Genomic DNA, 16121 nt, shown 5'->3' with positions numbered 1-16121 from the left:
GGGCAGGCCCTATGAGGAGAGGCTACGGGACCTGAACCTGTTCAGCCTCCACAAGAGAAGGCTGAGGGGGGATTTAGTGGCCTGTTATAAACTAGTCAGAGGGGATCAGCAGGCACTGGGGAAGTCCCTGTTCCCCTGAGCACTGCCAGGAGTGACTAGAAATAATAGTCACAAGCTGGCAGAGGGTAAATTCAGATTAGACATCAGGAGGCACTACTTCACAGTCAGGGTGGCTAGGATCTGGAACCAACTTCCAAGCGAAGTGCGACTGGCTCCTACCCTGGGGGTCTTTAAGACAAGGCTGGACAATCACCTCGCTGGGGTCATTTGACCCCAGTACTCTTTCTTGCCATGGCAGGGTCAGATAGATGATCTGCTCAGGTCCCTTCCAACCCTACTAACTATGAAACTATGAAACTAATATTATTTTATTTTATTTTCCAAACAGATTTTCTGGCCAGCATCAGCAAACAAAGTTGAAGAGTGCAAAATGGCTGGCAAAGATCCTACAGTAAGTTAAATACAAACACTCACAACAATTAGATATTTGGCAATTAAGTCAGAGCACCTTGAGAACAGCCAAAAACAAAATCCAAGGGGTGTTTGTTTTTCTTTTTAAATGTTCCTCAGGCAAAATTTGATAAAGTGAAAATTTCAAAAATAAGTATATTTGCATGGTATATTGTTCAGTGTGTGACAACTGGAAAAAATGTACTGCTTATTCTGACTACTTGATCTATGATTTATGTTTTTAGTGATGGATTTCATTAATAGTGGATATGTCTGTTCAGAAGCATATTGTGGACTGCTAAACTAATGATCATTGAAGTGTGTGGACCAGCTGTCAGTATATGGTCTTCTCTTTGAAAGATTATTTGCAAACTGGTAGTGATTATCCTCATTTTCCAGCCACACACAACATTGGCCATAAAACTTTCTTTATGATTTCTGTAAAAAAATCTGAGAATTAACGTTATTTCATTAAACCAGGTAAATGTGACACACTGGCTAGGGACAGAAGCCACACATAAACTAGTTTAAGTGATCAGAAACTGGTTTAAACTGGTAACAGAACAGATGTTCAGTGCACATAAACCAGTTTCAAAATGGCTGAAACTGGTTTAAGATAAACTCAGTTGAATATATTAACAGACTTAACTAATTTAGGTCAAACCAGTTTATGACACTTCTGTCCCCTTCCTGGTTCAAATTAAATCACAGTCCCCCAGTATCCCAATATGCTTTGCAGTGATAAGCTGGGCTATGCTGTCTGCTCCAGAGAGCAGGGCTGGCCCCACCCCTCTGCTTCCTAGCTGGAGCAGTGAGGGCTGGCTCACTGCCCCACCAGGCAAACCCCACCCAGGGACCTGGGGTCAGGGACAGGGTTAAACTTCCCTTCCCCCAAGTACAGAGCTGCCCTGCCAGAGAACCGTGCTCTAGCACCCTCCTCCCCATCTTCTTGCTTAAGCCATTGGAGGCATGCGACCGCATTTCCTGAATCAAAAGTGAATGTTTGTTTATTTGCTTATTGATTCAATCTTTGCAGCTTAGATTAACATGCAAAGACTGAATCAATTCATCCTCAGGCTTTATGACTCTTTGTACTTTGCCACTATAATTACATATGTAAATTAAAACCAATGATATATAGGTCTTCCATCGGTTCCATATTTAGCAGTTGTAAACTAAGGCAGAAGTTCTGCAGTCAGGTGTGTGCAGATCCTGGCTTCAGTAGGGAAATGTTTGTATAGAGATGCCTCCCAGAATGATCGAATTACAAGGTCAGATACCAAGGTCTATATAAACTTGCACTTTTCATACAGATGTACAAATTTTAAGTGGTAAAAAATAGAGTATTTACTTGTAAACAAAATTTATTATTCTTATCACTGTTAGTCAATGGAGCAGCGCCATACCTTTTACCCCTTTTAAAATGAAATGATCCAGTTTTCCATTATATCATGTCTTCAGGCACAATTGTTTTTCCAGAAAAAAGATGTTTAAGCATTAAAGTTTCTAATCTGAAACATTATAATTTTCTCAGTAGCCCTCTTTCAGAGAAAGCTAGTCATTTCTTCTTTTCATTCTGGTTTTGATCCAAAGATAAGTGAAATCAAAGGGAGCCTTTCCAGTAATTGGAATGGTCTTCAAGTCATGCCATCATACTTGTGTACATCCAGGATCATACCTAGACATGTAACCATGAGTATAATATGCTTTTGGAAATAATAAGCATGATCCATTTATGAAGTAAGACAACTTCCCTTTGTTTCAAAGAGATCTGGAGCAGACCCAGTGATTTGATTTTATTAACTGGCCATTTCTTCAAGTCAGTTATCCATGGCTAGTGACATGAAATTCTAGTTTCAGGTACTTTCATATTACAATAAGTCAACAAAATACATATTACAGTAGATTTATGTCTTTTCTACATCTACTCTCATTCAATGTAATTTTGATTTACCAAAAAGGAAAACACAATGTTTGACTGCTGAAGCATAATGTAGACTTTGCTATAAAACCTTGGAAAATAATTTAATCCAGTGCTCCATGACAATAGAATGATTCTTTAAAAATAATTAAATTAAGGTTGTTATGGCAGCATATTCGCGTTCCCTTTCCAGATAGTTATCACAATGAAAAATGTGGATTTTCTAAAGGAGTCTGTATAGCCAACTATGCTAGAATACTTCTTGATGTCATTAGTACTACAGCATGTAAAAACCTGGATCTAGTAGTTTGTTAAATTGCATGAAACATAGAACATACAACATGGAGAGTAGTAGGTGATCACATTTGAACTGAGGGTTATAAGATGGTTTAAGTACTGGGTTTTACTGTAGTTTTTAATATAGAAATCCCATCTGTCTTTTTCAGGCCTCCAAAAATACAGTGACTGTTGTTGGTGTTTGTTTGCTTGTTCGTTTTGTAGCAAGAATACATCTGAATGTGGGAGCTTTGGCCAAGTGGCAATATCTAAAATATGTGCCGTATTAAAGGGGAAGAGGGAGGGGACCCTAATAAATCTCTCCCTGCCCTGTTCCTCAAGAAGCTTCTTTAAATTTGATTTCTCAAGAGTTAAACTTCTATAGCTTTTCTTCAGCCGCAGCATCTTGAGGTGCTTTAGCACTGAGGGCCACATTTCTAAGCATAGCCACTTTTTTACACCTAAAAATACTTGTTGATGTATTTAATTACAGGTTCAATCTTGTAGCTTAAATACTTTAAGACTTCCATTTGCACCCAGATAAAATTTCAGCTACGTTTTTGTACCTGAAGTTCAGAGTACATAAAAAATAACAGACACAAGAATAGAAACTTAACTCAGCTGGAGCACTGTGTCCACTTCTGGGCACCACACTTCAAGAAGGATGTGGAAAAGCTTGAGAGAGTTCAGAGAAGAGCTACCCATGTGGTTAGCGGCTTGAAGAGCAAGCCATATGAGGAAAGGCTGACAGATATGGGACTGTTCAGCCTAGAAAAGAGAAGACTTCAGGGGGATTTGGTGGCAGCTTACAAATATTTCAGTGGAGAGCATCAGGGGCTAGGTGAACAACTATTCACCAAAGCACTGCAGGAGAAAACCAGGAGGAAGTCATAAACTCCTAGAAGAAGGGTTCAGACTGAATATAAGGAAAAACTTCTTTATGGTTCGTGTGACCAGATGCTGGAATAGACCTCCAGTGGGGTGGTGCAGGCACCTACCCTGGAGCTCTTCAAAGGGAGACTGGGTGCATACCATCCTGGCATTATTTGACCCCAGCAGTCTTTTCTGCCTAGAGCGAAGGGGCTGGACCCAATGATTTCACGAGGTCCCTTCCAGCCCTAAACTTCTGTGAATGTGTCAGAACAGTTAGAAACATTGACCCTAACAATATGTATCCTTATGGGTTAATAAGTCTTAAAATGCTAAATAAAACAATTTAAAGGGATAGATCTTCATTCTGTTGAAGTTAGTGATGGGTTTATTCTAAAAATCAATCATCAAAACCAATGGGGGAAAAAACAATACTAGAATTTGCCATGTATAATTCAATTTTAGTAGCCTGTGTTATGATTTAAATCCTAATGATCTGGTGGAAGTGGAGGAAGAATTAAGACTGGTGATTAAAAATATTCTGTCAGGTATATTAGAATAAAAGTCAAATTCATGTCACTGGAAGTAAATGATAAACAAGTTTGCACTTAGCCGAGTACACTGAAGATCAAAAGAGAAATGTAGAAGGAGATGTTAGAAAAATGTAGCACTTCACACAATCAGCTGTGTATGATGAAAACAGTCAAGTGTAATTCTTGTCAAAGGAGATTAAGAGTCCCAAAGCTTCACTCTGATTGTCTGACTACTGATATGAACTGCCAGAGACATGCTCAGGAACACATGAGATGATGCTGAACAATTATCAGCCTTGACAAACAGATTGTTTGCATTCCTACCTAGTGCTGTCTTTTGTGCTACCGTCTAATCTCAAACAAGTCTGATTTTTTTAAAAAGGAGCACAAGAGCAGGAAAGGGCAAATAAGATATTGAAAGATAAAAGCCAGTGAATTTCTTTAGATTGCAAAACGTTATTGATTTATTTAGCTATTTCTTTTAAAGGTGTGCAGTTACAATGCCCTGCCTTGGTATGGTTGGGACTGAAGAAGTGCCAAATTAATCATTTATCAAACGATAGAGAGTTCAGTGGCAGAACACTGGAAAACGTTAGATATGGGCAGGGGATCAAAAGAAAGTTTCCGTCTATCTTGCTGGCCCCAGCCAGTGAGACAAGCATTAACATCTAAGAACACTGATACAAAGCCAAATTTTATAACCTGAGCCAGAAAATCCTCCTGTCACCTCACAGAGTAGACATAAAAGCAGCATTCTTCCCTCTGGCTTGAGGTTACATAGTATGTGTGGGCTAGGTGTACATCTTTGGTTAGTCCTTTACTTTTTCTCTGCCCAAAGGATAAATAACCATTTCCTGCATGGAGCTGACTTTGATTTTGAGTGTATTACCCTGAAGCAAATCTATTTTTGAGCACAACAGTGATTACTGAATGTAGAGAAAAAGAAGGACTCCAGGAAAACTCTTCAGCTCTAGGAAAATACTGCATTTTTGACCAGGCACTCAGAAAATAGCCCATCTAATGTGATGAGTTAACACGTTTCTATGCTGCCCAGGTTTCTTAATGAGGAAGCATCTTTTTGCTAATGTGGAACTGCCAACAGTTGCATAGCCACTTTTCAGGTGCTTTTATAAACAGGTGTCATACCACAGCGCCATTATAGATTGAATAGAAAATGCGAATGTCTGCAGAGATAAATAAAACATAGAGTTTATTGAGGAAGGATTAACTCCATTGACTGGAAGGCGAGTGATGGATGGCCTCGGTTGCTTCTCTGAGCTTATTACACACATACAACTCTTACTGACTTCAGCGGACATTGTGTGGTTGAACATGAAGGCAGGGCCAGGCTCCTGATAAGTGAAATTCTAGAGAAGAAACATCTGTGTGTATAACCTAAAATGAAGCAGCAGCTGATCAGTGTCAAGAAAGGAAGATTGAAGGGAAGGGCATGTTAGGAGGAGATTGGGAGTGAATACTGAGTAATATCGACCTTTGGTTTACATTTTCTTTGTGTACACTGCTTTGAAAATGGAAAAGCAGGTTTTCAGTGTGTGGCAGCATTTCATATCCATGGGAGATTGCTTGTGTTATGAGCAACTCAGACTCAATATTTTGGAGGGAAACTGTCTAGAGAAATTATATGGCCTGTGGGAGCCGTCCCCCCCACCCCAAACCTCCTCCATCTCAGAATTGCTGGTGTTTAAGAGAAAATCTGTAAAAGGGGAAGAGGCATTTTTTCAGAGACTTCGTTGAAGGCACTGAAGACTAAGGAGAAATGCCTGCTTCTCAAAGGGGCCTCATTCTTCCCATGCAACATATGGATGGCTCCTATCTAGAGCAATTGAAGTTACCCCAAAGCCTATATAGTAAATGATCAGGTTCCTTAAGTGGATAACCCCAAATACTGTTGAAATGTTGTGGCTCTCTGAGCAAGGGGGACAAGCTATGGAAAAACAGCATAGGAAGATTTATCTCTTCACACTGCATACTTCTCCTGGCCCAGTCATGGGTATCCTAAGAGTAGACCAGGCTGGGGGAAAAGGCCGCTAGCTAAAATGCCCTGTCCATAGAAGCTATGACAATCCTCAGGTGAGAACAAGAGCACTGTGTCCCTCCTCTAGTGCCCACCAAGAACCTTTATATGAAGCTCTTGATGGAAAATCCTAGGAAGAAATCAAGGATTTGGCTTAGTACAAGGAATTACAAAGATAAAATGAGGGACTTCATCTTAATCAACGTGACTAACTACAACAAGCATATTTTAACAAATAAGTTGAACACTACCAGCTATTCATAACCCTTAGCACACTCACATTTAACAAGAGTTGTCTGAATGTTTAGTAAATCTTTTTCTCCCCCAACAGCATGGCTGTGGAAATTTTGTGCGCGTGATTCAGACCTTCAATCGCACACATCTGTATGTATGTGGCAGTGGTGCCTTCAGCCCAGTATGTACATATGTCAATAGAGGGCGCAGATCTGAGGTAAGTTTTGTAAATTATTCTTCTATTATTTCTGTGTAGATGTTATTGTTGTTGAACAAATGTAGTTACTCAAATTTCGTTCAATCTTTGAGTCTGTAAAACCAGGACTAGAGATCTTTTGGCATTGGTTTAACATAGATATAGCATAAATACAGCCATTTTCATAGTTTACTGACACTTCTGTTTCCATTTTCAGTGCTTACTAAGAAACATAACTGTGAAAATGTTGGAAAATCTTTTCACAGAATTTGTCTCAAAGAAAAACAAACGGAACAAACATGCATTTTTTTTAAACTTGTTAATTCAGTTCTTGTTAATGATACGAAATTTTAGGAAAACTTTGGAGAGAAAAGGAGCCAGTTGAGGTGGGGAGGGAAATGCTTGAATGTAGGCCTCAGTTGTTCAAGCACTTATTTGATGAGATTGACTACCCATGAAGGTCAGGCCAGATGTAGGTATCTGTGGGTCTGAAACCTAAAGTCCTTAGGCTGCAATTCCTATTTCTGTAAAACTTTCATTTGGGCTATAGACATGAGTTACACATAAAGCAGTTTAAATGATCAGAAACGGATTTAAACCTGTAACAGAACAGAAGTGCAGTGCACATAAAGCAGTGCACATTTCAAAATAGCCAAAACTAGTTTAAGATAAACCTGATTGAATGTAGTATCAGAGTTAACTGATTTAGGTCAAACCAGTTTATGGAACTTCTGTCCCAGACCACTTCCTGGTTCAAGTTAACTCACAGTCCCCCAGCATCCCAGCATGCTTTGCAGCCCTGGGCTGTGCTATGCTGTCTGCTCAAGAAGAGCAGGATTGGCCCCGCCCCTTTGGTTTCTAGCCAGAGCATTGAGATCTGGCTGGCAAGGGGGTGGAGTGGGAAACCCATCTGGGGATGCAGCCTGATCTGCCTAGTGAGGTGGAGCAGCCCCTACCAGACTTTTCTCCATTGGAGTGGAGGGGGTGGGGGTCATGGGGTCTCTTTACCTCTCAAAGCTCCAGCTAGAAACAAGAGGGATGGGGCCAATCCTGCTCTTCTTGAGCAGACAGCACAGCCCAGCCCAGAGCTGCAAAACATGCTGGGATGCTGGGGGACTGTGAATTAACTTGAACCAGGAAGGGGTCTGGAACAGAAATTCCATAAACTGATTTGACCTAAATCAGTTAACTCTGATACTACATATCACAGGCCTCACTTGGCTGACTAGATATTACTTGCCCCACAATTGAAATCATTCACCACTTACTGTATAATATAGTGAATGGCCAAAACATTTCTTCAGAAGAGCAGCCTCTTGAACTATTACCTGAGCTACTTTGTCTGCCTTCTGTTTCAATATGTTGGCTAAACATGTAAAGTCCCAGATGTTTCATAAATATATTTTCCAGGGTTCGTGATTCATATATGAAATGTTTGTTTCGTTGCAAATACAAATAGGTAATAAATTGGACAGGCAGAATGAGAAAAGAAAGCACTTGTCTGAGTTCTGACTCTGCTGTGGTATCTGGCTCAGATTTACGTCTGCAGGCACAGTAAAGTTCACATGTTTTTTAGAACATGGGGAAGCAGTTGTGTTGAAGAGGAAGAGCAGATGGTGCTAACCTGGAATTTTACAGCCATGGGAAGGTAGCTTGAAATGCATTATTGGGATTGTAGCAGGAGGACTTCAGGTTTCAAGACTATGATCAGCCTGACCACTGATTTTAATGGGAGTAGGATTGTATTGTACATTCTGGCCAGGACCCAGCCTAGAAATAGGGACTGCCAGGAAGGATGATAAATAAGTGCCTCTCCTGGCCACCCTACTTGGAGAGATCCCAACCATTTTGGAAAGAGCACCAACTAGGTCTCGGGCCCCTTGCGGGCTGAATCACTGCAGTCCAACTCATAGTGGAGTTTTTCATCACTGGGGTTTCTGGACTCTGCATACAGAAACACAGGCGCACAGAGCAGTGGAATGAGTATATCCTTCCCCCCCATCACAGAGTAATCCATTTCTCTTGGCACTAGAAGCATTCTGTTCCCCTGCTCTCAACTCAGGAACTCTCAGTTACTTTATCCTAATTATATTAATCTGCATTAATTTTTATCAGGAAATTAAATTCCAAGTTGAAAATGTTCTTATTTGGGAAAGAATCAATATAATATCCTTCAATAAAAAAGAAAACATGAGTGCTACGGCCATATCCTATAGCCATTTTGAAGGTCACTGGGTTTTTTAAAATTTTGTCATAGCTGTGATTTAACTTTTAAAGAGAAATAAGACTGTTCTAGATGAAGCAAGATGTTAAGATTCTTAAGTTAGAAATAGGGACATGTATCTGGGAAGAACAAAATTGGTTTCATTTAGCCTGTCTTTGTAAGTGCATGCCTATGATCAATTGATTAAATAAACTGCTGTTTCCGATGTCTGGAGTCTGTCAGACACTTGACTGTAGGCATTGTGCTTGCAAAGTTATTACTGCACAGACCAACAATAGCACAGAGTACAGATCTCAAATAAAATAAATCCCTTCATGTCTATTGCATATACGCAAGCAGGCCTAATTAGGAGAGGAGAGTGAGGGATTATAAAGTGCTGGGAGAACTAGTGAGAAATTGCCTTTTTTAACTTTTCAAAAACAGTAGATGTTCTTATTTCATCTCATATATGTCAGTGTTGCCTACAAATGTGATGCAATTTTCACAGGTGTAAAATTGCTGTTTTAAAGAAGCATGACTGTTTTGTCCCTGGAGGTTATATAAAGAACCATTCAGCATGACAGTCAGAACCAGAGCCTAGCAGATCTGTTTTTTCTCTTGGCTGCTGCACAATTTTGCTAAGAGGGCATCCATAGTGGAGAAGCACAACTTTGCCATCTTTAGTTAAATCCTCTTCTCTGAAGTAAAGTTTGTAAAAAAATTTTTTTTGCTTCATCTTCTGATCCTGTATCTTGGCAACTGAACTAATGGAAATTGCCCTTTGCAAACCAGGAAAAAATGCTCCTCTTGACTTCATAAAATAAAGACCTTGTTTGGGCTCTTCTCTTCAAGTGAGTGAGGAACAGCAGTTAATGAACTGCACAATCTGAGTACTGTTAACTGAACCAAGTATGCCCTTGTGCCAGAGTATCTGCAAGAAGCACCAAATAGCAGTTATGTGAATGAATTATAAATTAGCAAAAATTAGTTTCATGAATATACAAAATTAATATGGTTCTAGTGGTTCTGCCAGTACATTCGTTAAATGTGTAATTATTGAACATGCAATAAGGAAAAATAGCAATATCATATTTCAAAAAAAAAAAAAATATATACACACACACACACACACACACACATACATACATATATATAGCACATAGGAATACATATCAAACTGCATATTCAATAAAACACTGTGAAAATAAAGAGATGCATTCATAATTAAAGTATTTAGTGGATATAAGTAATGGGATGGATAGATAAAGCTGTATAGAATTAAATTAAAATGGAATTAAAATAATAAAAAATATAAACATAAAGTAACAATAAATGGTTTGTATTGCCACAACATCCTCTTTACATCCTGTCTCACTAATAAGAGAAAACACCAGTAACAGGATGATTTGTCTTATTAGCAAAAGAGGATGTAATGAATTTCTGGCCCCATCTAGTTTCCACTGAAATGAGATCAACATCATGTAAACCTCATTTGTATTGGTTTTCTTATGAGCTTTTGAGAACTATGTTTTACGCTGTAATAGAATCAGAAATTGCGGAGCTAGAACAGACTGTCTTTGTTCAAGGCACTCTCTTCCAAGCACCTCACCCATTTTAAATTAAACTATTGTGTGGAGCATATACAAAAATCATACATCATCTAATCATGTTTCCTAAGTCTCTTACCACAGTAAGAGACATCCACCATTTTTTTTATATTGAGAAAACATCTACTATTATGATGTTGAGTGTAAAACAAAAAATTATGCTCTCAAGTGGATGACCATACTTTAGGATTTCTTTTGTATGACTGAGGGGCTTGCAAAGATCTAGCGAAATTTTTATGGGAGTTATTCAGAGGGAAGTTATACTGCAAATGTGTTTAGCTGAAATATAGTTAATTATCAGCAGATATTCACTAGACACGTCTACACATGTGCGTTTACTGTGCAGTAACCAAAATTACTGCACAGTGTGGGCACACGTCTACACATGCACACTCATACTGCACAGTAAATATGGCAATTACACCAACTTGAGCAAAGATTTGATACCTGCATAGTGTGTGCACTGACTTAGGACTGACTTTGGACCCAACTCAGACCACACAGCATTAATGTACTTTAATGCCTGCACATGTAGATGCCAGCCCATTCCATTTACTGCACAGTAAATAACAGTGCAGTAAATTTCAGCTGGCATAAATGCACTTGTCCAATGAGTACAGGAACAAAACCACTGTGACATTGTTACATACAAATAAACTTGGTGTTGTTTTTTTCAGATAACATAACTCAAAAAAAGTAGGTAGAAACTGCTTACATCTAAGAAAGTCCTAGAATTTGAAATGAGTGAAAGTTAATCAGGCATAAATAAAAATATATATTCTAAAATAGTAATGAAAACTAATCGTAACAGTTTTATTACATGGTGTGAAATTAATCCAACAACAACGCTGAGCATTATTGAGACTGTTAGTTGAAAAAGTCAAAACAAAAACTCCTTGAGGAATGAATTTTAATTTCCAAAACTTTCTTAGAATTCAACATGATGTATGTGTCTATATTACAGGAGCAAGTCTTCAAGATCGACTCTAAGTGTGAATCGGGAAAAGGACGCTGCTCTTTCAATCCTAATGTGAACACAGTATCTGTTATGATCAGTAAGTAAAAATAGCCAAGGATTCTGGATGCTTAAATCATTAATAACCTGTACGGTATGAAATGATGATGATGCTAAAACCAACTAGGCAAATGAGAAGGAAACCACTTTCTTTATATTGTCAGATAGAATCCTTTAGCAAGTCTACCTGAAGCTACACATGGATATGTGAAGAAAATACAGAGGCCAGCACTGAAGAGGGAGGACCAGAGAATTTGAGGTCACCCCCCTTCCATTTTGCACATTTTTACAGGAATAGTTTCAACTTCCTATCACTTCATCCAACATTTTCATTTATAAACACTTTGTGATTTTAACACCTGCTCGTGCATTATGGCCATTTCTTGGAACTCATTTAATCACTTCAACCCAGCATCCTTCCAGTCATTTTGAATTTTATTTTTGTTGCCTTTGCCATTGAGCCCACCAATTATTGCCACCATCTATGGTTGCCTTTGTTTAATTGTCATGAACAATGGCTATGACATTATCAATTAATTTCCATATAGAAGGGCAGTGAGTACAATAGTTAATGTACCTTGCACCTACCATTGAATTGTCTGGTACAGCACTCACTCTTTGCCCTTGCTTAAAGGCCCAGCACAATACCTGCTTCCCACTTAAGACCTACTTATAGTCTTAGTCAAAAAATAAGGGATCATAGGTCTTTTGGAGCCCAGTCAAAGGGCTGAATTTCACCTATAGGTCAATGAAAGGAGCAGAACACTTGGCACCTAGAGTACATAATGAGTGAATACTTACTTCAACCTACCCATTCTCCAGTGGCCAGCGAACTAGATTACAGGCCATGCCACCAAAGGCTAGATTTCCCATTGTCCTGCATACTACATTTTGTAAGGTAGGTGCAAAGCATTATGGGCCAGCTATTCATTGATGCAGGACATTTGACACTATTTTGATAGCATAAAGGATTTAAAATGGATAGAATAACATAAAGAGGCTATAGCATAAATGAAAATCAGACTCTAAATTCTGAGTTATCATCATTGTTTTACTCCCTATTTTACACTTACTTTGCCATATAAATGATAGCATAATGGGTGATGGAAAATCCTCACATAGAATCATAAAAAATTAGGGTTGAAAGGGACCTCAGGAGACCATCTAGTCCAAAACCCTGCTCAAAGCAGGACCAGCCCCAACTAGATCATCCCAGCCAAAGCTTTGTCTAGCTAGGTTTTGAAAACCCGCAAGGACGAACTTTCTACCACCTCTCTGGGTCACCTGTTCCAGTGTTTTACAGCCTTCCTAGTGAGAAAATTCTTCCTAATGTCTAATCTAAACTTTCCTTGCTGCAACTTGAAACCATTGCTCCTTGTTCTGTCATCTGCCACCACTGAGAACAGCTTAACTCCATCCTCTTTTGAACCCCACTTCAGGTAGTTGAAGACTGCAATTAAGTCTCCACTTAGTCTCCTCTTCTCTAGACTAAATAAGACCAAATCCCTCAGTCTTTCCTTATAATAAACCATGTTCCCCAACCCCCCTCACCATTTTTGTTGTCCTCCACTAGACTCTCTCCAATTTGTACACCTCCTTTTTGTAGTGTGTGGGGGGTGGGGGGGAGGGAGCAACACTAAACACAGCACTCCATATGTGGCCTCACCATTGTTGAATAGAGGGGAATAATAACTTTTTTTGACCTACTGGCAACACACCTACCAATACAGCCCAGTATGCCATTAGCCTTCTGGCAACAAGGGCACACTGCTGGCTCATATTCAGCTTATTGCCCACTGTAAACCCCAGGTCCTTTTCTGCAGAGCTGGTGCCCAGCCAGTCAGCCCCCAACCTGTACCAGTGCATGTACATCTTGCAAATGATAACACAGTATCCTTCAACCATAAGATTGCCTTACTAATTCCATGACACAGTCCTCAATGGCTTCCAAAGCAAGATGTGAAAAGAGTTTACTTGGGACTGACAGAGCTACAGCATGTAGACTTAGATGATTGAATAGTATCCTAAATTCATTTGGCCTGTTCAGTCATATTTTGTTTGTTTGCCCACTGCTCACTCAGTATGTTCTCAGCACTATACCAAGCACCAGATTTTAATGCCAGCCCATGCAGCTGCCATTTAAACAGCGCATGTTCTTCAATAGAAGAACAGCTCTGGACACTGCAGACATCATGTTTGTACTATACTCAGAGATTTTTGATTCCAGATTCTTGAATTCTGGATCTGATCTCTAACCTCTTAGTTAGCTGCACAAACACACTGCAGTTTTAGCCACGGTAAAGAACAGTAGTGGTACAGGTAAATCAAACTTACTTAGGATTTTCTTTGTTCTGTTGTTTGTATTATCTAGTGCATACAGAGCTCCAGGAATATAAGGTTATATGCCAAGTGGTGGTTTAGCCCTCCTACTCCCACTGAATTCCATAAGGATTACCCAACTGAAGTCTCAGCCAATGGTTATCAATCTTTTTAGACTCAAAGCTCCCTCATTAGACTCAAGGTGGCCCTATGAAAATGTCAGCTTTTAGTTTTCACCCATTGTTTGGCCATGGAAAAATAATAGATTTTTTTTTTCTGTTGCAAAGAAAAAAGATCACAACTGATCAGAATGCCTTTAACACTACACATTGCTATTTAAAATCTCTGGGCATGTCCCCATGAGTATTCATGTGTGGTTTGCAGTGCCCCAAACCACATGTGCTGCATGTGCATATGTTCATCCTAGAGTGCTGCAGCACTGCCAACAGCATTCCTGGCCTGGGTCAGTGGGGCACAGATTGTCCTTCCCCTGTCCTGGATGCATCCTAGCTCTGGGACAGTACACTGAAGCAGATCTGGGAAAGACTCAAAGGATTTTCCTTCCCCTGCCCCAAAGTCAGCACCAAATTCCTAGCAGAAGCCACTGCCCCTGCAAGTGCAAGAGCATGGCTGCCTCCTGCCTCTCCATGGACCAGAGCCCCAGGCAAGAAATGTGGTGTGTGCTGTCAGCATTACCTCCACCCAGCAGCTTGTGAGCCCCACTCCCTTCCTCCCATTATCCTGCCTGTGGCTGACAGATAGAGAGCTCAGGGGTGGGACCCATTGAGCGTTTGGCTGAAGGAGCTAGGCATGAGCCAAATTCCAGTGCATTTCCCTGCAAGCGAGGGGGACTAGTGGGGGGGGGGGGTTGCAAGGCAGCCTGGGATGCTGGAGGAAAAAGCCCTAAATTGAATCAGAAGGAGATCTGGTACAGAAGTTTGATAGATCAATCTAACCTAAACCAGTTCAGTCTGATACCTAATTGATCCTGGTCTATCTTAGACTGTGTTCTGCCATTTTTAAACCAGTCTATGTGCACTGAACTTCTGTTCTGTTACAGGTTTAGACTAGTTTCCAATCACTTATTCCAGTTTATGTGTAATGTCTGTACCTGGCTTTAAGGTAGGCTGCACACATGAAAGAAAGTGGTCTGCACTGGCCAGCAAAGTGCCTCAATTCTGTCATGGTCCCTTTCACTCAAGAGCATAGCCAAAAAGAAAGCATTTGGAGGGAGGGGAAGGGTGGAGGTGCACAATTTTATACAATAGCCCACTGGCCACAGTTATAATCATATAATTATAGGGCTGGAAGGGACCTCAGTCACACGCCCCTGCACAGAAGCAAGATTCACTCTTTCTGTCTCATACAGATACCTCTCCAGCCTTGGAAACCTCTAATAAAGGCAATGCTACAGCTTCCTTAAGCAGCCTGTTCAATTTTCCTACTGGCATTTTTAGGACATTTTTTGCAGATTTACTTTAAATTTGCTTTGCTGAAGTTTAAACTGAGGGAGTCTTGAGGGGATTGAAGTCTATATCCTCACCTCTCAGGAGCAGGTCTTCACCATCGTACTGGAGAATAGCCTGGGTAGGGAAGCTTTCCACCACTCTTTGTGAAACTAGGGCACTGGGCAGATAGGAACGCAAGCTTCCTAGTACCAGAAAGAGAGTGAGCAAAAGGGAGCATCATGGCATAAAGCACTGGTAGGGGCACTTGTGTAGGTTGAGGAGTCATGGATGAGTGCTCTAACCACCACAGTTAGATAATTATACTCAGGCTGAAAAACAAAGGCCTGGTTTGAGTCGATTCTGATTAATCAGAACCTGGGAGCAGGATAGCTCCTTTCCACATGCAACTTAAATGTGAGTTAACTTCAATTAGCCCTATTTTAAATTGGATTAGCCCTATTGTCCCAGGGAAAAGCATTGTCTTGAGTACTACACAGGTACATGAAGGGCACAGACAGAAGTGACAATTTTTGCCTGATCTGGCCACAGAAAGCAGCCTATAGCTGTGACCAAACAAAGTAAATGGCTGAAAACCACTTAAAAATGGCTGGTTGGGTGAAAATCTGAACCCTCGTTGCATGAGGGGTCAGGTGAAGACATTTCAAAACAAAGTGTCTTCTCTAACTTGTGTCTGTGCTGCCTCCCAGCCTTAAGCTGTTTTCAGAACGGGAGAGGGGAATGGGAGAGTTTGGTCTGGGTTTTTTTCAGCTACCACTGGGGAGTGGAGTGGAGTGGGTGTGTTGGACCGCCCCCCCCGCCCCATGGAGATGGGATGGCTCCAATTCACCCACCCCACCCTCCAGTGCTGGCTAGGGAACCCCTAGACTAAACGCACTCCCTGCCCTTCCCCCACTCCCATTCTGAATACAGCACATGAAGCAGAGTTGGGTTGCA

The 16121-nt window shown here is 40.4% G+C and overlaps 1 protein-coding gene across 1 annotated transcript in view; it reads left to right on the top strand.

The window, feature by feature from the left end:
* The window catches only part of SEMA3C (semaphorin 3C), a 183207-nt gene that overhangs the window by 101661 nt on the left and 65425 nt on the right, over positions 1 to 16121 (top strand). Inside the window, exons 4-6 of the mRNA XM_019543640.1 lie at positions 449 to 511; positions 6477 to 6596; positions 11350 to 11440. Coding sequence (XP_019399185.1) covers positions 449 to 511; positions 6477 to 6596; positions 11350 to 11440 — 274 coding nt within the window. The remainder of the gene's footprint in view (positions 1 to 448; positions 512 to 6476; positions 6597 to 11349; positions 11441 to 16121) is intronic.

This window comes from Crocodylus porosus, unplaced genomic scaffold, assembly GCF_001723895.1.
Source record: "Crocodylus porosus isolate Cpor-Errol unplaced genomic scaffold, CroPor_comp1, whole genome shotgun sequence".
NCBI classification, from domain to species: domain Eukaryota; kingdom Metazoa; phylum Chordata; order Crocodylia; family Crocodylidae; genus Crocodylus; species Crocodylus porosus.
The sequence above is the reverse complement of the archived record's forward strand: the minus strand, read 5'-3'. Positions and strand labels throughout refer to the sequence as shown.